Raw genomic sequence first — 25,673 nt, forward strand, 5'->3', positions numbered from 1 at the left:
CACGCCCGGCCTATGTGACCATGGTTTCTATTCTCTGTTCCAGGCAAGCCCCACCAGGCCTGCTGGGTGAGGGTCAGGAGCGTGAGGTGGCTGAGGATGGCACTGGCCTTCGCTGCTGGGTCTCCGGGCCTGTTCCTCTCTTCCCAAATGTTGTTTGGATGTGCTGTCTCCTCTCTGGTTTTACATTAAATCAGTGAGAACTCTTGGATTCCCTCCTTGAAATGAAATGGTGCCAGGCTTGGTTCTGACCCCTTCCCCTGGTGGCAACCTGAGCCTGTCACCACGACCACAAGGTGACAGCCTGTGATGACAGGGCACCCTCAACCCATAGCAGCCCTGGGCCAGAGCTGGGAGTTTCCTCCCAAAAGCCAAGGCAGAGGCTTCACCCCCCTAGGAGAGGAAGGCCAACACCAGGGGCTTTGAGGGTGGGACCGTGCTCTGTTCACTGTCATTGCTGTGGCAGCGCTAATTTTTCACATACGAGGTGTCGTTAGTCACACACAAAAAAGCTAACTGATCACAGAATTCTAAACAGCACAATTCTGTCTGCAGCCTTGAAAAGCCTGGGACATTTAGAGGTCTAGGAAAATATCCAAAGATAGTAAAAATATGTGTTGGTTCTAATTTTTTGTTTGAAGACACTTGTTGCTACAGAGGGGATGGAAAGCAGATTTAGCTGTAAAATTTATCGATGCTCCAAAGCAAAGAGGATAAATTGGAAATTGTCTGCATCCTGACAACACCAACTGAAAGAATCCGACCTGTTATAATGTTAGACACTTGGGAGCAGGACCTGGGAGGGGTCATGGCTGGGGGCACCGCCCAGGGCCAGCTGGGGTGGCAGGCTGTGCAGGTTGCACACATTAGATAGCTCCTGGCCTCTGGGTCCACCCTCTGCTCTAAGCACCATCTGGCACAGAGTGAGGGGCTCTACAAGCGTCCACTAGAGGTATTATTATTATTATTCCGAGATGAGGTTTCACTCTTGTTGCCCAGGCTAGAGTGCAATGGCACAATCTCAGCTCACCACAACCTCCGCCTCCTGGGTTCAAGTGATTCTCCTGCCTCAGCCTCCTGAGTAGCTGGGATTACAGGCATGCGCCACCAAGCCCAGCTAATTTTTCTATTTTTAGTAGAGATGAGGTTTCACCATGTTGAATAGGCTGGTCTTGAACTCCTGACCTCAGGTGATCTGCAGCCTCGGCCTCCCAAAGTGCTTCCCCAGGGATCTTCTGACCTAGCAATCCAGCTATGGCGGGCAGGTACCTGGGCCAGTGAAAGCTGAGTAACGTTAGCTGCAGCTCATCTGTGGAATGGAGATGGGTGTGGCTGTGCAAAGGCCTCGGCAGGCAGTGCCACCCATGCTGCCTAAGAAGAGGTGTGAGGCAGAGAGACAGCAGGTGCCCAGGGTCCTCCGAGCTGGTGGATCCCTGCCCCGCACTTACTAGTCCATTACTAGTCTAGCTGAGCACTCTCCAGCTCCTGTACAACAGGGGCGGCTGTGTCTCAAAGTTACTGGGAGGAGACAGTGAGGAGGTTCCCCCAAAATGTTCTGAGCCCAGACCCCAAGACAGCGTGGGCTGCTGCACCCCGAGTCGATGGGCACACATAGCTGACAGAGCCTTCCACTCAGCCAGCCTGCGTCCTTGTCTTCCCCTTCCCAGGAAGTCCTCCTAAGTCTATGCAATGCCATTCAGACAATAGTTTGGGTCTGACGAGCCGCTGTCTGTGCTGGGCGGTTTAACCTCCCCTTTCCAGCTTCCTGACAATAGAGACAAATGAGGCAGCTATAAGAACTGCTTGTTCCTTTGTTTTCATGTTTGTCTGTTTTATAAACCTTTTTCTCCCTCTGACCAGTGAACAGTGCCAGATGCCACCAGACCCCTGCTGCTGTGGTGCAGCCGGTGGAACATTTTCTCAAGTGGCCACACGGGTCGTTATCTTGGCATGCACAGTTAGCTGGCTGCCTCTGTCACATCTGCACTTCTCCAAAATAGGGCTGCAGGTCCCCAGACCTAGCTAGTAAGAACAGCTATTAACTTAAAGGTGGCAGAGAGGCCCAGAGCTCTTGGGCCTACCAGTTCCTGAGTAAAACTGGCTGGGCTGCAGACTTCTGGAATGCAGGGATGGCTCATGCACCAGGTGGCTGCAGGGGCTGGGGAGTGGGCTGCACCAGCACCAGTCCTACAGCTGAACTGGGGCTGGTGCGGTGGGTCCCCTTTCTTCCAGGGAAAGGGGATGGTTCAGAGGGAGGTAGAGATACCCTAAGGCAGCCTTGGTTTTGAGGATTCCAGGGGTTCCCTCTATGTTCTCTTTCTTGCCATTTAGTATGAGGAATCCTGCCTGCTCTCTTAACACACACAAGATTTGGTTGTTTTCTGTTTTTTGGAGTTTTTGTAGTTGCTTCCTCTAAGTCTTCCCCGTAAAAGTCCCAAAAGGAATCACTAGCATCTGTTCCTCTCTACTCTTGTCTGGTTAAGCAAGCTGTGCCACCTTTTGCTTCTCTCTAGGCTGACCTTGGCATTTCAGTTCTTTTTATCGGACTTGCTAGGCAGACTCACAGCCAAAAGAGCCTCCTCCCGGTGGCCCTGCAGATTCCTGGGCCACAGCCTCTACCCCTCAACACTATACCTGCAGACAATGGAAGGAGGCTGGTCCCTTGAACCCCCAGTCCACCTGACTGTGCTCCTCTAGGCCCAGCTGGAGGAGGGCACCTCTGCTTTGCTCAGCGGGCCAGAGGAGTGAAGGAAAGAGGTCATCACTCAACTTTGGTCCAAGGGTCTGGCAGCGGAGCTTTTGTACAAACAGGGCAATTTCCTGAGACAGCAAAGCCTTACCTCATCAGGAACACATGGGTGCCTGGTAGCTTACGGCTCCCGGGGCAAAGGAGGCAATCACCACCATCAGCCTCAGCAGGGAGAAGGATGCCTCCCCACAGGAGCCCCAGAGCTGGAGGAGATAGTGGGCACCAGAGGGCTTAGCTGCTGGCACACTTGCCAAGCGGCCACCCTGTGGCTGGGCTGCACATGTGTCCAGCTGTGTCTGGCAGTCTTGGAGCCGAGAGTCTCACTGTTTTCGGTCTGATCAGGCCTCTTGCTTACGTCCCAGGCCAGGTGAGCTGCCAGCTGCCCACATCAGCGTGGAGCTCCAGGAGCAAGGAGTGAGTAAGCTGCCACGCAAAATCATGGCTGGCAGAGGGTTGAGCAGCCCCAGGGATCGTTTCATCTCTAACCTCTCAATCCACCAAGGAACAAGCCAGGGCCAGGCGAGGGGAAGGACTCACCAGGCCCTTAAGTGGGGAGATGCTATCCTTGTATGAATGCCTTTAAAAAATTTTGTTTTTTTTTTTTTTTTTTTTTTTTGAGCCGGAGTCTCGCTCTGTCACCCAGGCTGGAGTTCAGTGATGAGATCTCGGTTCACTGCAACTTCCACCTCCCGGGTTCAAGTGATTCTCCTGCCTCAGCCTCCTGAGTAGCTGGGATTACAAGTGTGTGCCACCAAGCCCAGCTAATTTTTGTATTTTCAGTAGAGACGAGGTTTCACCATGTTGGTCAGGCTGGTCTTGAACTCTTGACCTCATGATCCACCCACCTTGGCCTCCCAAAGTGCTGGGGTTATAAGCATGAGCCACCGTGCCTGGCCAAAAGAATTTTTTTTTTTTTTTTTTTAGATGGAGTCTCACTTCTGTCATCCAGGCTGGAATGCAGTGACTCAATCTCGGCTCACTGCAACCTCCCTCCACCTCCTGGGTTCAAGCGATCCTCCTGCCTCAGCCTCCCGAGTAGCTGGGACTATAGGCACCCACCACAACGCCTGGCTAATTTTGTTGTTTTGTATTTTTAGTAGAGACAGGGTTTTGCTTTTTTTTTTTTTTTTTTTGAGACGAAGTCTCACTCTGGCACCCACGTCACCCAGGCTGGAGTGTAGTGGCACAATTTTGACTCACTGCAACCTCCACCTACTGGGTTCAAGTGATTCTACTGCCTCAGCCTCCCAGGTAGCTGGGATTACATGCACCCACCACAATGCCTGGCTAATTTTTGTATTTTTAGTAGAAATGGGGTTTCACCATGTTGGCCAGGCTGGTCTTGAACTCCTGACTTCAAGTGATCCACCCTCCTCAGCCTCCCAAAGTGCTGGGATTACAGGCATGAGCCACTGTGCCCGGCCAAAAAAAATATATATACATATATATATTTTTTTGAGATGGAGTTTCACTCTTGTTGGCCAGGCTGTTCTCGAACTCCTGACTTCAAGTGATCCACCCTCCTTGGCCTCCCAAAGTGCTGGGATTACAAGCGTGAGCCACTGTGCCTGGCCAAAACATATATATATATATATATATATATATATATATATATTTTTTTTTTTTTTTTTTTTTTTTTTTTTTTTTTGAGATGGAGTTTCGCTCCTGTTGCCCAGGCTGGAGTGCAATGGTGTGATCTCGGCTCACCGCAACCTCCACCTCCTGGGTTCAAGCGATTCTCCTGCCTCAGCCTCACAAGTAGCTGGGATTACAGGCATGCACCACCACGCACATGCCTGGTTTTGTTATTTTGTATTTTTAGTAGAGACGGGGTTTCTCCATGTTGGTCAGGCTGGTCTCAAACTCCTGACCTCAGGTGATCTGCCCGCCTTGGCCTCCCAAAGTGCTGGGATTACAGGTGTGAGCCACCCCACCTGGCCAAAAATAAATTTTTTTTAACTGCAAGCAAAGAGACATGGCAGAAGCCAGGGCTTAGGAGGGTTGAAGGTCGGGGCATCCTATCTAACTTCCAGGCCAGAGCTGTCTGAAGGAATCCCGATAAGCCCCAAATGCAAGCCTCATTTGTCACTTTAGATTTATCGGTAGCCACATTTTAAAGAGTAAAAAGCAACAGGTCAAAATTTAAAATATGCCTGTAATCCCGTATCATGAGGTCGGGAATTCGAGACCAGCCTGACCAACATGGTGAACCCTCGTCTCCACTAAAAATACAAAAATTAGCCAGTCGTGGTGGCACGAGCCTGTAGTCCCAGCTACTCGGGAGGCTGAGGTAGGAGAATCACCTGAACCCGGGAGGTGGAGGTTGCAGTGAGCTGAGATTGTGCCACTGCACTCCAGCCTAGGCAACAGAGCAAGACTCTGTCTCAAAAAAATAAACAAATAAAACTAAAAATACATTTCATTTAATTCAACATATCCAAAATATTTCAATATGTAATCAATAGAAAAATTAATGAGATGCTTTACTTTTTTTTTTTTTTTTTTTGAGACTGAGTTTTGCTCTGTCTCCTAGGCTGGAGTGCCGTGACACAATCTCAGCTCACTGCAACCTCCGCCTCCCAGATTCAAGTGATTCTTCTTCCTCAGCCTCCCGAGTAGCTGGGACTACAGGCAAGTGCCACCATGCCCAGCTAATTTTTTTTAGTAGAGACGAGGTTTCACCATGTTGGTCAGGCTGGTCTTGAACTCCTGACCTCATGATCTGCCCACCTCGGCCTCCCAAAGTGCTGGGATTACAGGCATGAGCCACCGCAGCCGGCTGTTTTACATTCTTTTTCCATAGTACGTCTTTGAAATCTGGTGTGAATTTTGCATGTATAACACATCTCACTTTGGTCCGGGCACCTTCGAATGCACTGTAGCCACACACAGCAGGACTTGTGGTTACAGAAACGGACGCTGAGGGTCTTGATCCAGGCAGTCAGCCCCATCTTGACCTTTTAGATAAAGGGCTCCTTTCTCTCCAAAGTGTGAGGCCAGAGGTGAAGCACAAAGACAGCCATGCCCCACTCTGTGTCCCTGTCCTTTCTCCTGTTTTCTTCTGGGGCCAGGGTTGCTGCCATCAGACAGGAGCATCCCACGTGAGAGACTGCCTCAGGGCTCGGGGTGTTCCTGCCTGCCGCCTGGCAGCCCTTATCAGAGATGCTGGGCCTGATTTGATCTGGCATGAGAAGATCACTCCAGGAAGTCAGCTCTTGTTTTTCTTTTTATTATTATTATTATTATTATTATTATCATTATTATTATTATTATTATACTTTAAATTTTAGGGTACCTGTGCACAATGTGCAGGTTAGTTACATAAGTATACATGTGCCATGCTGGTGTGCTGCACCCATTAACTCGCCATTTAGCATTAGGTATATCTCCTAATGCTATCCCTCCCCCCTCCCCTCACCCCACAACCGTCCCCAGAGTGTGATGTTCCCCTTCCTGTGTCCATGTGTTCTCATTGTGCAATTCCCATCTATGAGTGAGAACATGCGGTGTTTGGTTTTTTGTCCTTGCGATAGTTTACTGAGAATGATGATTTCCAATTTCATCCATGTCCCTACAAAGGATATGAACTCATCATTTGTTATGGCTGCATAGTATTCCATGGTGTATATGTGCCACATTTTCTTAATTCAGTCTGTCATTGTTGGACATTTGGGTTGGTTCCAAGTCTTTGCTATTGTGAATAGTGCTGCAATAAACATACGTGTGCATGTGTCTTTATAGCAGCATGATTTATAGTCCTTTGGGTATATACCCAGTAATGGGATGGCTGGGTCAAATGGTATTTCTAGTTCTAGATCCCTGAGGAATCGCCACACTGACTTCCACAATTTCTTGCAGTAAATGAGTTAGCCCTTAATCTCCGGGGCGTGTGAGGGCCCCCTACAGTGCTCATTTCCTTCCTGGAGGGCTTCTGCAGAGGGGTCGAAGCTCCAGTGTTCCAGACCTCAGACTCGCTGCCCTCCGCCCAGGGCACCTCCCACTGCACAGCTCAGAGGCTTTGCCTGGCTGCTCTCTGTCTGGAGTCTGGACACCTCTCCCCAGGGCCCCACTTCCAATGACTGCCACCTCCCAGGGAGGGGCCAAGCTCAAAGGTGAAGCAGCCGGGCTCGGTGGCTGATGCCTGTAATCCCAGCACTTTGAGAGGCTGAGGTGGGCGAATCACCTCAGGTCAGGAGTTTGAGACCAGCCTGGCCAACATGGTGAAACCCCATCTATACTAAAAATACAAAAATTAACTGGGTGTGGTGGCGTGCACCTGTAGTCCCAGCTACTCGGGAGGCTGAGACAAAAGAATTGCTTGAACCTGGGAGGCAGGGGTTGCAGTAAGCCGAGATGGTGCCACTGCACTCCAGCCTGGGTGATAAAGCGAGACTCCATCTCAAAAAAAAAAAGAAAAGAAAAGGTGAGTCAGGGAGGCCAGGGGTGAGGCTGGCGTTGGCCCCCGTAGTCATTCACACAAACGGCTCCTTTCTGAAGACAATTGATTGCAGGCGTACAGTGAGTGGTTAGAAGACAAGTGTCACCAGGAATAAAGTGGGAGCAGGCTGGGGCAGAGGCTGAGTGGCCAGTCATCTCTGGTGACATCTCACTGAAGACATGGGCCGGGAGCTGAGGACACTGGAGGCCACTTTTCCTCATTGCTGTCAGGGGCCACCGCTGCCCTCCCCACCCCCACTGCCCCTGTCAGCTCCTCCACCTCTAGGAATGGGGGTTTCCTGCATCCCCTCTCCACAGCCAAGTTCAGGGGCTTCCCACGAGATTCAGCCAAAAAGGGCGCAGGCCTTTTCTATCTCATGGGGGCCTGAGGCCAGTATCAGGCGTCGGTCCCTGGTCTCCCCCGTCTGCTGGGACCTTTCTCTCCTGCCAGGCTGTGTTTTGTCCTCAGCGAGGCCTGCCAGGATGACCAGGTGATGTCACCCAGTCAGCCTGTTCCATCCCCTGGCTCCCCCTCAAGCCCTCCTTCCACTAAAACCACGGGGATTTCAGGAATGACCTGGAAAGCGACGCCACCTCCGCAGAAGGGGCCTGTTACGCTGGGACAGTGAAATGAGCGCCTGGAAAGGGAGATGCCATCACCCCTTTCTTGAAGATGCTCAGGGTCACCACAGAAGGAAAAGGCAGCAGCCCTGGTCCCCAGTGTGAGGAAAAGACTAATAAGCTGGCATCACTGTCTGCCACTCAATCTGACTTCATAAAAGCCACCAGGGGCCATTTCCGGGTGGGGCAAGAGGCAGGTAGGAAAAGCCAAGTGCATCAGGCTCCCGGGCCTCAGCCAGAGCCCAGGCTTAGTGGCACCTGAAGCCAGCCCTGGTGCTGCTGCACTGTGCACACTTTATAAAATGGGGCCGGGTGCGGTGGCTTATGCCTGTAATCCCAGCACTTTGGGAGGCCAAGGCGGGTGGATCACTTGAGGTCAGGAGTTCGAGACCAGCCTGGCCAACATGGTGAATCCCCTTCTCTGCTAAAAATACAAAAATTTTCTGGGCGTGGTGATGGGCACCTATAATCCCAGCTACTCGGGAGGCTGAGGCGGGAGAATCGCTTGAACCCGGGAGGCAGAGGTTGCAGTGAGCCAAGATCATGCCATTGCGCTCCAGCCTGGGTGACAGAGCGAGACTTTGTCTCTTAAAAAAAAAAAAAATGGACCTTGTGCCAGTTGTCTGGAGTGAACGTCCCCTGGCTGCCCCATCACGTCAGTGGAGAACAGAGAGCCAGGCCCTGGGCTGGCAGTACACCCCCTCCTCTCCTGGGGGATTGAGAGCTGTGAGTGGGGGCCTGCCTGGCAGCAGGGCCTCTGAGCTGGCTGGAGGTGTTTATTAATCCTGAGCTCCGGGGCTGGGGCCTCTCCGCCGAGCCTGCGCCTGCATGTGCACGTCTGTCTCCAGCCCTGTCTGTCCTGGCCCAGCTCCTTCCCTATCTGGGTGTGATCGCCGCCGCGCTCCCCTGGGCATGTGGGTGTAACAAGTCCAAACCTTCTGTGGGAGTCAGGCAGGCTCGGCCCTGCCCTCAAGGCTGTGTGCCCTTTCCTCCCAGACTAGTTATGCAAGAGCAGGCATGAGTGTGGTCGTTGTGGGTGCATGCACGGCAAGCCTGAGGCCTGGCTGCCTGCTGCCTCACCTGCAAGGAGGGGCCTCCCAGAAACTCCCTTCCCCAGTGCCCAGCCGCCCTACCTTGCCAGACTTAGCTGACCAGCCAGCAAGGACGCCCACTGCCTCCCACCTGCCCTCCTGCCCTCCTTCGCCATCCAAGCCCAGCCTGAGCCAGCACCTGCCTTTACAACCATGTTCAAGGGACTGAGAAAAGGCTCCCAGGGGAAGGGGTCCCCCAGGGGCTTCCCAGCCAAGGGGTCCCCCAAAGGCTCTCCCAGCAAGCATAGCTGGTGAGTGGGACTGGGGGATGGGGAGCCGGGGAGCTGGGGTGGGGGTGGTGCCAGGCCCAGGTCCTTGAGCCACCTGGCGGCGGCCCAGAGCCCAGGACCAGCCCCGTGCTGGCATTTGGTGTCCCGAGGCCAAAGGGCCCAGGGGTGGACTCTCTCCCTGCCTTGGGAGCCGCAGGCCCAGGCCGAACTTCAGCCCTGGCAGGAGGCAGGGGGTGGCCTGGGGCTCCCTACATCCTCTAAGGGGGCCTGCGGGCCACGGATTGAGGCCACTCAGCGGGAGAAGGGCTGGACAGGAGCCTGCACCGATGCCCTCCTCTGCCAGAGGCTGGGAGACAGGAGAGCCTGGCTGCCTGACTGCAGCTCTGTCCCAAGGCTCTACTTGGCTGGGATGACCCCTGGAGCCTGGGTGCAGGGCATGAGGACTGAGGGGGCGGGGTGGGATCCCTGGGGTAGGGACGCAGGGGCTGTGCTGCCTCCTGTCTAAGCCAGAGCCCTCCCCAGAATTCTCACCCAGGGCCTTGTTGTATTGAAGAGTTAGGGGTTCATGGCCGGGCACGGTAGCTCATGCCTATAATCCCCGAACTTCAGGAGGCCAATGTGGGAGGATTCCTTGAGCCCAGGAGTTCGAGACCAGCCTGGGCAACATAGGGAGATCTTGTTTCTATAAAAAAATAAAAGTAAAAACTAGCCAGGCATGGTGGCTCGTGCCTATTGCTTGAGCCCAGGAGTTTGAGGCTGCAGTGAGCCATGATCACACCACTGTGCTCCCACCTGGGTGACAGACTGAGACTCTGTCTTTAAAAAAAAAAAAAAAATCCTGGTGCAATACCTCACGCCTGCAATCCTACCACTTTGGGAAGCCGAGGCGGGTGGATCACTTGAGCCCAGGAGTTGGAGACCAGCCTGGGCAACATGACGAAATCCCGTCTCCATAAAAAATATACAAAAATTATCTGGATGTAGTGGTGCATGCCTGTAGTCAGAGCTACTTGGGAGGCTGAGGTGAGAGGATCACTTGAGCCCGGGAAGTCGAGGCTGCAGTGAGCTGTGATCACTCCACTGCACTCTAGCCTGGGTGACAGAGCAAGACCCTGTCTGTTAAAACAAAACAAAATAGAGCTGGGGCTTCTTTTCCAGTGGGTGTGGTGCAGGGGGCACTGGGCCTCCCTTGGACCACCCGGTTCTCTGGCACCCAGCCCCAGCTCTCTGTGGATGGACTGGGTGGTGCTCTTCCCACTCACTGGCTTCAGCTCGTCTGCAGAGGAGGCGGCAGCCCGCCTGGGTCCAGGGTGTCGAGATAAGCTCAGGGATGAAAGGCTGGTGTGGGAGTGGGGGTGCCCATTACCCCGATAGGGATCAAGGCACCAACAGACACCGAGGCTGGGCGTCTGGGCGGATGGGAAAGACAGTGGTTAAGACTCTCAGCTAACACTCTCGCTGAGTGACCTGTCCTCCCTGGGGCACCTGAGCCCCACCCAGGGTGGAGCATGCAGCTCCCGGTGGGAGCAGCCATCCCAGGAGGCGGGACCTGAGCAGGAGCACCTGGGGCCCAGCACCTGCATCTCCCACTGTCCAAGCAGGTTCCCCAGCAGTGCGCTCCTGGCATGGGGCAGCTCGGTCCTCAGGGCCCTGTTGGCTCTGCATCACCTCACGGGCGATCCACTCGTTTGACATGAACTTACTGAGCACTTACTGCATGCCAGGACTGTTCTAGGCACTGGAGATGTTGCTGTAGACAGAACCAACAGGCCCCTGCCTTCAAGGCACTAGCCCTCTAGTGGGATAAAAACTAACACGTGCTGGGTGCCGACCCTGCACCAGGCCTGCACTGGATGTTTCAGACGGATAAATTCAATTAATGCTCACAATAGCCCTAAGGCATAGATATTTTTATTAAAATCCCGCTTTACGAGCGAGGAACCTCAGGCACAGAGAGGTTGAGTAACTTGTCCAAGGTCACACAGCATTAATGATGGAGAAAGATGAAACCAGGCTGTCCTGGCCACAGAGTTCTTCCAGACTGCTGTGCCTTCACCAGCACTGTCCCTTTGCTTGGGGGGAGTGGGGGGGCATCCTTTGACCCAGTTCAAGGCTTCCCCTGCCCCAGGATAATGATCCCCCATAAGGCACTGTGCTCATGAGGCTTGGACCAATCTGCCCTCTTTTAGGTCTGCTTGACCTCGTGACCTCCACAGAGTGACTGCATGCACACAGCAGGTGCTCTATGGAGGCTGCAGGGCGAATGCACAGAAAAAGCCCTGGGGTGGAAGCAAGGTTTCCCCTCCGTCCCTGACCATGTGACTCAGAGCAAGTCAGGGCCCAATCTGGGCTTTGAACCCTCAACTCTGGAGAATGTTAGGGTGCCCAGCAGTCTCTTGCGCCTGCCCCCGCTCCCCGGCTCCGACAGTGTGAGGCTCCTCTAGACGGCTACTGAAGCCAGCATCCTGGCAAAGCTCCCCGGGGTGGAGGAGGTATAGGGGAACACAGGGCTGGAGTGGGAGGAGGTGGGGGTGGGGGACATGCTGCTGCCTCCCTGCTCCAGCCAACCCAACTGCCCCTCCCAGGGCCCAGCCAGGCTGGCTCAGGTACTAGTGGCTGAGCTGCTGATTCACTGGCTCTCGGGGAGGAGGTGGCAGGCAGCTGGGTGGGGTCAGGAACTCACTGCCAGCACAGCTGGCTGAGGCTGGGACACCGAGGCCGCCTTCCCCCCCCCCCCCCCCGCAGCACCAGAGAGACCTGAGACCCTCACCTTTTGACCCCTCATGTGGTGGGGCAGTGCTAACACCCCCAACCAGTTCTAGCTCACAGAGCCTCCTGCAGAGAGAGACCCCAAAGTCAGGGCAGTGAGCTAGGCTGTGGGGGCAGGATGGGGTGGAGGGAGGGCAGAGGACGCCACCTGGATGGGGCACAGAGGGGCCTCTTCCACCGAGCTGCCCACTGTCCCCTCCACCCACCAGGCCTGCCACCCGGGAGCTGGCCCTGCTCATCTGCCACATGCAAGCCAGCACCGACCAGGTGGAGCGGGACATCCTGGAGACGCAGAAGAGGCTGCAGCAGGTGAGGCCCCGGCAGCAGTTGGCATGGTGTAGGCAGGCTGGGTGGCATGGGAGGCCCATCATCAGGCCTGGCACTCCCTGAGTGCCCCCTGGTGATGGTGAAGATGGGACAGATGACCTTTGTCCTGCACCGCCCGTCCCCTAACACACGGTGGGAGAGGGGGCTCAGCTTCCTTCTTTGCTGGGCTCCCGTGTCCTGTCACCTGCCCCACGGACGCCCTGGGCCTGACCCTGTGCCTGGCGTGGGCCTTGAGGTTGGCCAGCATAGCTGTGGTCCCAAAGGTGGGGCTCAGGCCCACAGTGATGGGCATCAGGGGTGTGGGGGCTCTGGGCCCTGGCGAGTCTGCCCATCCCCTGCCCACAGGACCAGCTGAACAATGAGCAGAGCCAGGCCCTGCAGCACCAGCAGGAGATAGGCCACAGCCTGAAGGAGGCCGAGGTGCTGCTCAAGGACCTCTTCCTGGACGTGGACAAGGCCCGGCGGCTCAAGCACCCACAGACTGAGGAGATTGAGAAGGAGTGAGTGGGGCTGCGGCAGGGCTGGGGGTCCCTGGGGAAGACCCAGGCCCAGCCTGACCTGCCGGCCACCTTCTTGACAGCATCGAGCAGCTGCACGAGCGGGTAACCCAGGAGTGGGCCGAGTACCGTGCCCTGTACGAGAAGATGGTGCTGCCGCCCCGACATGGGACCCAGGATCGACTGGGCACACGTGCTGGAGCAGAAACAGGTCAGGAGCTCAAAGTCACACCCCAGTGTGATCAGAGGGCGATAAGGAACTGAATTTAACCCAGGGCCTGACTGTAGGCTTGAACAGTCAGGGTGTAGGGGTGGCTCAGGGGTCTGGGCAGGGAGACAGCAGAGCAGACAGTGCAGTCAGGGAAGACTTCCTGCAGGAGGAGGCACATGAAGAGACTTCAGAGGGGTGAGAGGGCTCGGTTGGGCCAGGGTGAAGTAGTGAGGAGAGGACAATTCCAGAAAGAAGGAGCAAAGGTTCCTGCCAGGAGGAAGCCTAGGGTTCGACGGGAAATGGGGATTTCTGGGCAGGTGGGCAGAGCCAGGTCATGGGGCATTCTGATCCCTGGGTGAGGAGTTGTGCTTTGATGCCACACAGAAGGGGTGTCATCATGACAACAGAGGGACAGTGGGGAAGGGCCCGGGTGGAGCAGGGCGTTCTGAGGGCCCTGGAGCTTGGCTGGAGGTGTCCAGGCAGGAAGCACTGAGGCTGGCTCACAGACAAGGCAGGATGGAGCTGGAGACTTCTCAGAGGCTGAGCCCAGCAGCGTCTGGGAACCTGTAGGACTCAGGGGCCACTGCAGAATGGCCTCGCCCCTGGGTGAGCTTCAGGGCGTGCACCCGGGCTGCTCCCAGGCTCGTCCACGCTCTGCCCAAATGACCAAGTCCACTTCTCCGAGTGGGAGGCTCGTGGGTTCTCTGGCTCCCCACCGCGGTCCTGTGGTGACTGAGCCGCCGGCTCTCCTGCAGAAGCAGGTCTGCGCAGGCCAGTACGGGCCCGGCATGGCGGAGCTGGAGCAACAGATCGCCGAGCTCAACATCCTGCAGAAGGAGATCGACGCCTATGGACAGCAGCTGCGGAGCCTCGTGGGGCCGGTGGGTGAGCCGGCAGGATGTCACATCCGGGGCCAGCCCCAGCACCTGTTTCTCCAGTCAGAGCCGGAGCTAGATCGGCTGGGCCCTGGGGATAGGGGTGGGTTGGGGATGGCTGGCCCAGATCTTAGGGGGCCGTCTCCCTGCACCTCACCTCTCACGGGCTTGTTTCTCCCCTTGGTCGAGGCAGGATGCAGCCACCATCCGGAGCCAATACCGAGACCTACTGGTGAGCAGGAGGGAGGGTCGGGCAGGGTGGCTGCGGGTGGGCCTGGGTGGCGGCCCGGACCCTGCCTGGACCCTGCCCGGGGCCAGTGTTCCTGAGCGCGGCCCAATGGCGCCTTTTGCCCCCCTTTCTCTCTCCCCACCCTGCTGCTGGCGGCGGGTCCTGAGCACAGAAGGCGGTGTCGTGGCGCGGGCAGAGCCTAGGCAGCCTGTGCACGCACCTGCAGGGCTGCACGCGGCAGCTGAGCGCCCTGGCGGAGCAGCAGCGCCGCATCCTGCAGCAGGACTGGAGCGACCTCATGGCCGACCCTGCGGGCGTGCGGCGGAAATACGAGGTCGGCTGGCAGAGGTTGGGGCCAGGCGGGGGCGGCCAGGGCCATCCTGGTCCTCACCGCCGCTCCCCACCCGACTCGCCCCCAGCACTTCAAGCAGCACGAGCTGCTGAGCCAGGAGCAGAGCTTAAACCAGCTGGAGGACGACGGCGAGCGCATGGTGGAGCTGCGGCACCCCGCGGTGGGGCCCATTCAGGTGCGCTGGGGACAGGGCAAGAGTGAGAAGGGACGTGGTGGGTGGAGAAGAGGGGGAGGTGGGGTGGACGTGGGGGGAGCGGGGCGTGGTCGGAGGGCTCCGTGCTGCCGTACCCAGGCCCACCAGGAGGCCCTGAAGATGGAGTGGCAGAACTTCCTGAACCTGTGCATCTGCCAGGAGACCCAGCTGCAGCACCTGGAGGACTACAGCCAGGTGAGCCCTGGGGCAGGCGGCAGGGGCGGCAGGGGCGGCAGGGGCGGGAGGTCCCACAGCACACCTGCCCACAGTAGAGGCACTGCACCTCTCAACTAGACAGAGCTGGCAGGGCGCGGTGGCTCACACCTGTAATCCCAGCACTTTGGGAGGCCGAAGCTGGCGGATCACTTGAGGTCAGGAGTTCGAGATCAGCCTGGCCAACATGGTGAAACCCCGTCTCTACTAAAAATATCAAAATTAGCCAGACGTGGTGGCGCACGCCTGTAATCCCAGCTACTCAGGAGGCTGAGGCAGGAGAATCGCTTGAACCCAGGAGGTGGAGGTTGCAGTGGGCCGAGATTGGTCCACTGCATTCCAGCCTGGGTGACAAAGAGAGACTCCACCTCAAAAATAAAATAAAATAGAGCTGTGTGGTAGCCACTCGGTCCCAGAGGGAAGGAAAGACATGGGCACATTCTCAACAGGGTGAAGCGGTTCCCGGGGGGGGGTGAAAATCGGTTCTTAATGGCAGAAAAATAACTCTTTTTATGCATGAAGTACAGATCCACATACAGCACTTAAGCTGTATACAGCATATCTGTGGTATAAAAATTTCATGGGGGCCAGGTGTGGTGGCTCACACCTGTAATTCCAGCACTTTGGGAGGCCAAGCCAGGAGAATTGCTTGACCCCAGTAGTTCCAGACCAGCCTGGGCAACATAGCAAGATCTTGTCTCTATACAAACAGATAAATCTCTATCAAAATAAATAAATAAATAAAATTTTATGGGGATGAGGTGGGGGGAAAAAAGAAAAGATTTCTTAAAAGGCTCTTTAGGAGAATAATAATGAAAAAAATGGTTGAGAAACCCTGATATAATATACAACTGGGATTTGGGGGCAGATAATGTTTCATACATTTTCCTATAGAACCACAAGACTGTGATCACACACTGACAAAAATTCCGTAAAAGCACCTGGAATGCTTCTTTAAAGCACAGCTTCTTCTCCCGGGCTGGGACAAGTGCAGCTCCAATACCCTCTGTCCCAGCAAGAAAGACTTCAGGTGCTGGAGGGAGGCAGGTGACGGTGCCCTTCATTTGTGCAGGAAGGACAAAGACCAAGTGTTTTATGACCCACTTAAAAAAATTAAGTTCAGTGCACGAATAAGAGCCCATTTGCAAGAGCACACCAGTGATAAAAGGCCCTGCCGCCTGTGTAGGAAAAAGAAAGACCGACCAGAGTAGCAGAGAGTGACAGTTTAGGTTTAGCTGGTTTAAGTTTAGCTGGTTTAGGTTTATCTGGTTTGTGTTTAGCTGGTTTAGGTTTATCTGGTTTGTGTTTGGCTGGTTTAGGTTTAGCTGGTTTCGGTTTAGGTGGTTTGTGTTTAGCAGGTTTAGATTTAGCTGGTTTAAGTTTAGCTGGTTTAGGTTTACCTGGTTTAGGTTTTTCTGGTTTAGGTTTAGCTGCTTTGTGTTTAGCTGGTTTAGGTTTAGCTGGTTTCGGTTTATCTGGTTTGTGTTTGGCTGGTTTAGGTTTAGCTGGTTTCGGTTTAGGTGGTTTGTGTTTAGCAGGTTTAGATTTAGCTGGTTTAAGTTTAGCTGGTTTAGGTTTACCTGGTTTAGGTTTAGCTGCTTTGTGTTTAGCTGGCTTAGGTTTAGCTGGCTTAAGTTCAGCTGGTTTGTAGAGTCAATGGGCAGCAGGTTGCCCCAGGCTCTGCCCTCGACCACCCAGTGAAATCAGTTCCAGGAAGAGGCCGACTGAGTCAGCCAGACCCTGGAGAAGCTCAACTCCAACTTGGATGCCAAGTCCAGCCCTGCACCTGGGGGCCCCCCTGGCACCCCCACAGAGCTGCTGCAACAGCTGGAGGTGAGACAGCCCCACCAGGCCATCTGCACCCGACTTCTGCGAATTGGTCCTGTCCATCTTTCTGGGCCTCAACCCTTCTGCCTCGGTACCTAGTCCTGTCCCAAGCCCTGGCCTGGGTGCTGGCGAGGGGTCTGCTTTAGCAGGAGGCTGGCCAGGTACCAGCAAGCTCCTCCCACCTCTGGACATCAGTTTCCTCATTTGCAGTGGGACAAGGGCAGCCTGGGAGAGCTCTGAGGCCTGTCTAGCTTCTGCTCAGAGGCCTGGGTGATGCTGTGCCATCCCCCTCCCTGCAACTAGCAGATCCCAGGATCCTAGGCCCCCAGAGAGGGGCTCCTTTTACTTTGCTGATTTAGAGACCCCTGCCTTCATGAAGGCCAGCCTCTAGTCCTTTTGAAGGACAGGTATGGTGTGGCCAGCCTCCAATGCAGCCTGGCCTGAGTCCCCTCTGCCTGGGCCCCCGGCAGGCAGAGGAGAAACAGCTGGCCGTCACTGAGAGGGCCACTGGGGACCTGCAGCGGCGAAGCCAGGATGTGGTCCCTCTGCCACAGCAAAGAAGCCTGCCTCAGCAGCCCCTGCACGTGGACAGCATCTGTGACTGGGACTCAGGAGAAGTGCGAACTCCCCCACCTCACCCCTGCCACCATCCAGCCCCACCCAGCCCATCCCCTGCCCCTGCCCAAGCCCATCCCTGCTCCATCCCCAGCTGTCTCCTGCACCCACTTTTGCCCTACTCCTTCCCTTGACCCAGACCCTCCTCTCTCCAAGTCCTGTCCTGCCTCTTTTCTACCCCAGCACCTCCCACCCTACTCTTGTCCCTGTTCCAGCTGCTGTCCCCATCTGTCTCTGTCCCCAGCCCCTACTCTGCCCTGGCCTTGGACCCCTGCCCCTGAGCCCGCAGGAGCCGCTCCCTTTCTGTGCCCCCAGGTGCAGCTGCTGCGGGGTGAGTGGTATAAGCTGATAGATAACACTGACCCGCACACCTGGGTCATGCGAGGCCCTGGTGGGGAGAACAAGTATGCTCCCACCGCCTGCTTCTGCATCCCAGCACCAGACCCTGATGCCGTGGCCAGTGCCTCCCGGTAGGTCTGTGGAGGGATACTCAGGGGCAGGCTGTAGGCAGAGCAGGCCGGCCCTGCGCTGTCCAAGCCTATGGCCCGGCAGACCCCTGCTGAAAGGCCGGCCTCCACCTGAAGCTGCGTCTACTGGGGCTGGGGAGGGAGAGAGGCAGAGTGAGGACCTCTTTCTCTGATCCCCTCTTCGTTCTAGGCTGGCCTCGGAGCTGCAGGCCCTGAAGCAGAAATGGGCCACAGTCCAGAGCCGCCTGAAGGCCAGCGCTGCGGAGTCTGTTCGGCCCAGCCAGCAGGGTACCCAGGGTGGCCCGGGGAGGGGTGGCTGTGGGGCTAGAAGGAGTAGATTCTGACTTCCGACTGGTCTGTGATGGGCAGAGGTCGCCTTGGGTTAGGGACCATCACTCTGGGGATTTCATCTCTGGGGTGGCCCTGCCCATCCCCTCCACCCTACCCCAACAGGACCCTCTGTGGGCATCTGGTGGGGGCATCTGGCAGTCTGGAGATAGGCCCTGGGCCCTCCACCAACACCTCTGCCCCCAGCTCCATCTGGCTCGGCCCTGGCCAACCCACAGGCCCAGAAGCTCCTGACACAGATGACCCGGCTGGATGGAGACCTGGGACAGATAGAGAGGCAGGTGCTGGCCTGGGCGCCGACCCAGCTGAGCCGCACCACACCCCTGGAGGACCTGGGGGGCCACATCCACAGCCACGAGGTGGGTAAGCAGCGGAAAGGGGCGGCTGGGATGAGAAGCGGCCCGGCCCTGGTGCTCACACTTGAGGGAGGTGAGGCAAGTGCAGGAGCAGTGGCTGGGACAGAGGTGGAGAAGGGTGTGGACAGACCCGGGCTCAGACAAGCTTATTCCCCTCCTGGCTCCTCCACTGACCAGCTCTGTGATCTTAGACTAGATAACTTTCTGGGCTTTGGTTTCCTCATCCTTGAAGCAGACGTAATAATGCCCAGCTCACCTGATCATTCAGGAAGGTTCCAGTAGGGCCCAATGTCAACACCCCCAGGAGGTATTCTGGCAAAGCTCCTGAAATAGCAAGGAAGCCTGGAGAATCTGAGGAAGAGATGTCCCCTGGCTGCAAGGGGGAGCCTTCCTGGGGAGGTTGCAGCATTGTGTAAACTCCTTACCCAAGAACAGCAAGCTCTCTGCCACGAGGACTCAACACTCCCAAAAGTGCTCAAAGTGAAACCCACATCGGGCCACAGTCTGGGTTATCTTTCCAAACTAGTTTGTTTTATTTTCTTGAGACAAAGTCTCTCTGCATCACCCAGGCTGGAGTGCAGTGGCGCGATCTCGGCTCACTGCAACTTCTGCCCCCCAGGTTCAAGCAATTCTCCTGCCTTAACCTCCGGAGTAGCTGGGATTACAGGTGCACACCACCATGCCCAACTAATTTTTGTATTTTTAGTAGAGACGGGGTTTCACCATGTTGGCCAGGCTGATGTCGAACTCCTGACCTCAAGTGATCCACCCATCTTGGCCTCCCTGAGTGCTGGGATTACAGGCGTGACCCACGCGCCTGGTCTGTTTCTTGAGATGGGGTCTCACTTTGTCACCCAGGCTGGAGTGCAGTGGTGTGCAGTGGTATAATCTCAGCTCACTGCAACCTCCACCTCCCAGGCTTGAGTGATCCTCCCACCTCAGCCTCCCAAGTAGTTGGGACCACAGGTGCAACACTGAGCCAGCTAATTTTTTTGGTGGAGATGGGGTTTTGCCATGTTGCCCAGCTCATGGGACAGTGAGCTGTAGAGGAACGTTTGGAGTCATCGGATGATTACTAGAAAATGAGCCGTGAAATGGGGTGAGAACATGAGACAGTGTAGAAACTGGGGACATAAATGGCTGCAGGTCTGAGAACGTAACATGACATTATTGGGTAGAGGCAGAACATTCTAGGAGAACACAGAATGGGAGTTCAGGGTGTGGGAAATCCAGGGGAGTTCACTCAGGGCTCCAGTAATTGGTTTTGTGTCCTGAAGGGGCGGTCACCCAGCTGAATCAGAGTCAGGCTGACACTGACCCAGATCCCTGTGACCAGGACTCTCAGCAACGACACAGAGGTGACCTGGGGGAGCAGTCGTCTTGGAATGGGAGGAGGAAGAGCCCCCATGTGGAGCACGTGGACACAGGAAGAGGTGCAGGTGCTGGCCTGTGAACCTGGTCTTCACCTGAGGAACGGGCAAGTGGAGGACAGGTACCCAGATGATGGTGGACAGTGGCCACTCTCATAACTCCTTGAACTTCTTTTCCTTTCTTTCCCCTCTGGGATGAGAAGGCCATCACAAGGGTATTTTTTCCCTTGTTTCACAAGACTGCCTGAATTTCAGATTGATGTTTTATACATGGGAGCGGCTGTGTCTTGACCTGGTTGCTGTTGAAGGACTATTGGAAAGGTCGTGAAGCCAGAACTGTAACTTTCTGTGATAGAAACAGCCTGGCCTGTGTCCCTTCCCATGTCCCAGCATCCACAGGACAACGCTCATCATGAGCTAAGGGGGCAGGTGTGGGCCACAGTGATACACATACTGGGCCACTTAGGCAAACCTGTTGTTTTCCTCTCCTGTCAGGACCACAAATCACCCAGCCACATGGTTAGCATATGACTAACACCAGCTGCAGCTCCAGGGACAGGCCATGCACTATCCAACCAATCTGACTGTCCACTCCCAGTCACTATGATGGTGTCAGGGGAGACGGTGTGAGTGATCTAGACAAGTTGTCCTGAAGGCCAGGATTCCTGATCAGTAGGTCAGGGACTCCAGGTCTTAATCATTCTGGAGGGTTTGTATCCAAATGTGATTCCCAGGACAGCAGAGGTATTTTGTTCCCATGGGAATTCAGCCAGGGGACAGGAAAGGACATGGAGAAGGGACATCTCAGATTAAGTCTCAGAGGGAGATTCTGCTTTTGCCATCTAAAAGGAAAAGTTCCTGTGACACCTTTGAATGATGCTAGGAGGCAGTTTTCAATGTTTCCATTGTGGCGATGAGCTTAGGGCCTCCCCAACTCCCCTTGCCCATGAAGGCTTCCCAGCAGGAGGCTCAGTATGCCCCATCCTGGTCCTAAGGCAGCCAGCCTTGAGCCCTCTCTCCTCACCCAGGCTTCAGTCCCTTTTCCCTCCCCCAAACACATGCTGAATCCCACCATTCTCTCCAGTGACCCAGGCTGGTCCCACAGCCTTCACACTTCTCAATTCCTTGTCCATCTTCTCTGAGAAATCTAAACTTTTCTGCACAAACTGAAGTCAGATCTTGTGTCATCCCAGTCTAACCCTCTAATGGCTCCTCTCCCCTACCCCCTGCCCACCGAGCGCTTCTCTCCTCACAGGTAATTTTCTCTAATTGCATTGACATATATGCTTGTTAGTCTTATCTATTCTACCAGATGATGTAAGCTTCTTGGCTAACGCTTGGCCAAGAAGAACAATGAGCCTTCCTGTTTTGTTCATCTTGTGTCCTGAGCCCCTTGACTTGAAGCTGGCACACAGTAGGTGTTCAGACCTCTGGGAATAAACTATCCTGGGTCACTCTGTGGACAGTGGACTCTGTCTTTGGTTCTGTCCTGAGCCATCAGATTCTCAGGGCAGCCTGACCCTGGTATTGAGAAATATTTCTTAATATGAGACAATATGACAATGTGTTCCTGTCAGGGCTGGATGTGTGGGTAGAATTGAGAGGAAGGAGACACAGTTTCTAGACCATATTCACTGCGGTGGGTCTAAATCTCTAAACTTTGAACAAAAAAACAAAAAAGAGAAAGAAAGAACCCACCGGGGCTAAGCCGCTGACTTGGCCGAGGGCTGGGGGCTGCACAGGGAGAACATCTCACTGCGTGTGCCACATGTTTTAGTCTCACAGTGCCTGCAGCACTGCATGAGCTTGATGTCCCGGTCCCAAGCTGAGCAGGGATAATCAGCTTCATCCTTGGGATGAGGAGCCCAGAAATGCTCAGGAAGGCAGTGTTCACCTGCTGTGGGCCGACGACGGCTGTCATAGATGAGGAGTTTGGAGACCCCACTGGGAACTTCTGGTATCAGGACCATGCCCTTGCCCAGCGTTGCTGCTGCTTCCAGCGCAGGTGCTGGTGTTCGTCTCCCCACAGACTCGGGTGCTGCAGATGGCTAAGTCAGCACGGATTGGGCCCTGGGTCCCGGACATTAGGACGAACACAGGGTGACAGAGGCAGGACGGTGGGTACAGACACATGCACAATCCTTGGTCCTTTTATCTACAGCCCTGATGCCTGGCCCCAGCCACCTGCGTAGTAAATAAGAAGAGGGAGAAGGGGAGAATCCCAGGCCGTGGTGGGTACCCCCACACAGCTCTGCATCCTGAGGATCCTCAGCTGGGCCTGAGCTGCCCAAGTCCCTCCTACTACCTCCAGCAGCCCAGGCCAAGGGGGGACACTTCATGCAAACAAGTCTCCTCCTCTGGGCTGTCTAAACCCCACCATGGGACCTGCCCCTTACCTCTGCCTGGAAAGCTGACCCTGGGGGTGTGGACTTAGGTGGGGCTGTTTTGTGGCTCCACAGGGACCTGTGAGGACACAGCTGCTGGCCCCAGTGGGTGGGGGCAGTGAACTCCAGCGCAGGGCCAGGGGCGGGTCTCCCAGCTAAGATCCACAGCACAGGCCTCAGTGTCCCCTGCTGCCCAAGGCCCAGATGCACCCATGTATGCTGTCCCTTCCAGTGCCCATTTTGTCCTCCCCAAAAAGGACAGAGCTGGACAGGGTCCATGCCACTAAGTACCTGAGTCTCAGGTTTCCACACAGCCCTCCTCCCCCTGGACTCACCTGCCCAGCTCCCTGTGTGGTTTACAGGGCAGTCCTGGAGCTCTTCCTCCCTGAGGAGCCTCCACTGGGGGCAGCAGAGCAAAAAACCCAGCAAGGACAGTGCAGCACCTCCTTCCAGGGCACCTGGAGCTGCTCCCTCCTCCTTCCTCCTGGCTGACCAGAGCCACACATGAGAATGAGTGTCTCTCTTTGGGACACAGTCAGTGAGGGCTCCTGAGTCACCACAGCCTGAGAACTGAACCAAGAAACAAACACAGATACATGTTAGGAATGAGGAAGAGAAGCAGAGGGATACCTCCAAAGGCCTGTCTCTGAAATCTCCATGAACCCAGACATAGATTGAGGAGAAAGCAGAGGTGGAGGAGAAGCATCCAGGCCACGGTGTGGACTTTCCAAAGATCCCCAGGACCCTCAGCCACTGCTGGACTCTTGGACAGTTCCTCTAGCTCTTCATCAGCTCCCTGGGTGAAGATGTGTGTTTGGGTGGAGCATTACGCAACTATGGGTTCTTTACCAAAACCACCAGCTCCATGGGTTCTGAGTGCTCAGCCAGGGAGCAGCCGCTCTGTCAGGGAGGCTGGGCTGCTGGGAGCTCTGAATTTGCCCTTTGGTAGAAAGCACCTGCCCTGACCCCCAACTCAAGCCAGTGAGTATGGGCCCGGGAGCCATAAATGAGAGCCCTGGGAGTTAATTTCAGGCCTTACTCACCTCTGAGAAGATCCACAGCGCCCCTTGCTGGGATTAGATGACTATTGTTTGTACTTCTCTATGGTAAATAATTCCTCTAATGCTTGATTTTTAATTTTGCTGTTACCTGTTCCAGAGTCTCTCCAGACTATTGTTTTTAATTTAATTTATTGTATTTTTCAGTTCTCTAATTTTAATTTGGTTTGTTTTTGTGACCTCTTTTTCTTTTCTGGGATTTACTTCTTTTCCACTTGTTTCAAGAATGTTCCTTGTGACCCATGTTTACCTATGTAACATCCCTGCACATGTACCCCTGAGCCTAAAATAAAACTTCAAAAAATAATGTCTAAAATTGCTCACTGAAGGGATTGTATAATTGCTGCTTAAATAATCTCAGTTACATAATGTCAGCACCTAAATTATTTCAGTATTGGTGTCTGTTGATTGTCTTTTCTTATTTAAGTTGTGTTCCTCTGGTTCTTCATATGGAAAGTTAATTTTTTACTGTATCCTAGATATTCTGGATATTATAAGACTTTCTAGAGTTTTGTCAATAGATCTGAAATAGTACTTACTTTTGTTTTCTTGTTTTTTCCTTATTTTTTAACTTTGTCAGCATCAGGAGAAATGAGATACATTCCCCTTTGTATGTATTTAATTTCAGATTTTTTAATCAATCAAATCATATTGGAAATGAATCACTCTGTAGCCTGCTTTCCATCTGCTGAAATGTTTCTGAAGCCTCATATCTCTCCCATCCTCTACCTTAGTCTTTTAAATTGAAGTCACCAAATATGTCACAGTGTTACCTATAACTTAAGTAGGAGGAAGCGTACCTTTAATCTGAAATGACTGCCATGATTGATAGAAAAAGTGATTGTGGTGATCCACTGGGGGCCTGAGGAACTAACGACCTGAGTCTGCAGTAGTTGGAAACTAGCCTTCAAAAGCAAAAAATGTGCTTCAGAAGCACAGGACTGAGGCTTGATCCAAGGTGTTAGAGTCTAGCTTCCCACCTGTATTTGTCCCTGTGCTGATGTTGCAGATGCCACTGACTGATCATGTAATACTGGGCTTCATTTTTGTTCTGTCCCCCTTTATAATCAGGGTGGTTTTTTCTTTATGCAGAGAACCAGTAGATTGTGCAGGGGTCCCAGGACCTGATTGCTTGTATCCACCATTGACCCCGAAGACATTCACAGATGTTCTGTTGGACCCAGCTGTCATGAGATGCCCTGATGACAGCCCCAATTTTGGAGCCATAGGTGAATGTCACTGTCCCTCTAGGAGGTGTGGACAGTGGAAGTTCCTGTGTAACCACAACCTGGGAAGTGACTCCTGAACCCAGAGGAAAAAAAGATATCAGGACAGGAGACAAAACCCTAGAGAATATAGACACCTAGTAGTTTCTAAGTAATTTTTTTAACTATTAAAAAAATTATTGAGCGAATAAAGAAAAAACATACAAATATCTACCTTCCTAATTGGTGAGTTAAAAATAAAATAAAGTATGATTTCAATGTTCTTTGTTTCTTTGGACTATAGTCACTATCCAAATTCTCAGCCAGAAACATGGGAGTCAGCCTGGAAGCATCTATATTGTTCATGCACAAAGTCCAAGTCCTCTTATGTCTTCCTGTAACATAAAGACATCACAAAGCTGCTTTATGCTCTTCATCCCCACTCTAACCAACCTAGAACCACCCACCACCATCTCGCCAGGATGGCATCAGCACCCCCAGCCTCTCTCCCTGTCCCAGATCTTCTCCATTTTATTCTCATTGCAACTGGAGGGTCACTAACCGAAGGCCCATGTGAGCTTGTCCCTGCCATGTCAGTCTTTCAGTGACTCTGTGAGCCCTTCTTGGGGGGCCATCATGCTGATCTGCCTCAACCTACCTCTCAAGCTCTGCAGCCTCCCTTCAAGGAGCTCCTCCTGGCCCCTTCCCTGATCCGATGACCTTAGGTTCAGGCCAAAGTCACTTTTCTCATTGACTGGAATGACTAATGTCTCCATCTATAGATTCTCACCTCTCCTCAGACATGAGAATCTAGAGATGGAGACATTGGTCATTAGTTGAGGCATCTTTGGATCCACAGAAGCATCTGGAGACTCCAGAGCCCTGGTGCTTAACTGAGTCTGAGTAGGAGCTCAGGAGATACTGGGGGTTGCTCCCTGACTTCTGCTGGTACCAGTATACAATTTTTTCCCACTGACATTGAGGTCACAGCTCAGGGTGCAGGTGAGTCTGGCAGATGCTCCCGGGGATGTGGAGAGGGAGGGTGGCTGAGTCAGCACAGGCTGGGAGATGGAACCTGCAAACACAGACACACTTTGGTGATGGAGCTGTTAAGTGTTAAACTCCTTGGGGCTCAAAGCCAGAGATGCTGACACAGGCTGGGGGCTGCCCCAGGTCCCAGAAAACTGGCCTCACCTGTGCAGTGGGAGAGAAGCACAAGGAGAAGAGATGTCCAGGCCATGGTGGGCACAGC

General features: G+C 54.2%; 2 protein-coding genes across 2 annotated transcripts in view; both read left to right on the top strand.

Moving 5' to 3' along the window:
* Window positions 1-17,218, top strand: part of LOC129051030 (envoplakin-like protein) — a 32,576-nt gene extending 15,358 nt beyond the window's left edge. The window contains 11 exon segments of the mRNA XM_063718052.1: window positions 12,104-12,203; window positions 12,567-12,721; window positions 12,802-12,929; window positions 13,685-13,810; window positions 13,998-14,036; window positions 14,206-14,252; window positions 14,254-14,367; window positions 14,453-14,560; window positions 14,678-14,773; window positions 16,499-16,624; window positions 17,089-17,218. Of these exon segments, the coding sequence (XP_063574122.1) occupies window positions 12,141-12,203; window positions 12,567-12,721; window positions 12,802-12,929; window positions 13,685-13,810; window positions 13,998-14,036; window positions 14,206-14,252; window positions 14,254-14,367; window positions 14,453-14,560; window positions 14,678-14,773; window positions 16,499-16,519 (897 nt within the window). The 5' untranslated portion in view covers window positions 12,104-12,140 and the 3' untranslated portion in view covers window positions 16,520-16,624; window positions 17,089-17,218.
* Window positions 17,153-24,698, top strand: LOC134759386 (uncharacterized). The gene is made up of 4 exons (XM_063719046.1): window positions 17,153-17,703; window positions 17,891-17,988; window positions 18,235-19,896; window positions 24,309-24,698. Exons 1-3 carry the CDS (start codon window positions 17,153-17,155, stop codon window positions 18,684-18,686), a joined length of 1,101 nt encoding a protein of 366 aa, XP_063575116.1. The 3' UTR covers window positions 18,687-19,896; window positions 24,309-24,698.
* The last annotated feature ends 975 nt before the right edge of the window (window positions 24,699-25,673 follow it).

The sequence above is a fragment of the Pongo abelii genome, chromosome 19 (assembly GCF_028885655.2).
Source record: "Pongo abelii isolate AG06213 chromosome 19, NHGRI_mPonAbe1-v2.0_pri, whole genome shotgun sequence".
NCBI classification, from domain to species: domain Eukaryota; kingdom Metazoa; phylum Chordata; class Mammalia; order Primates; family Hominidae; genus Pongo; species Pongo abelii.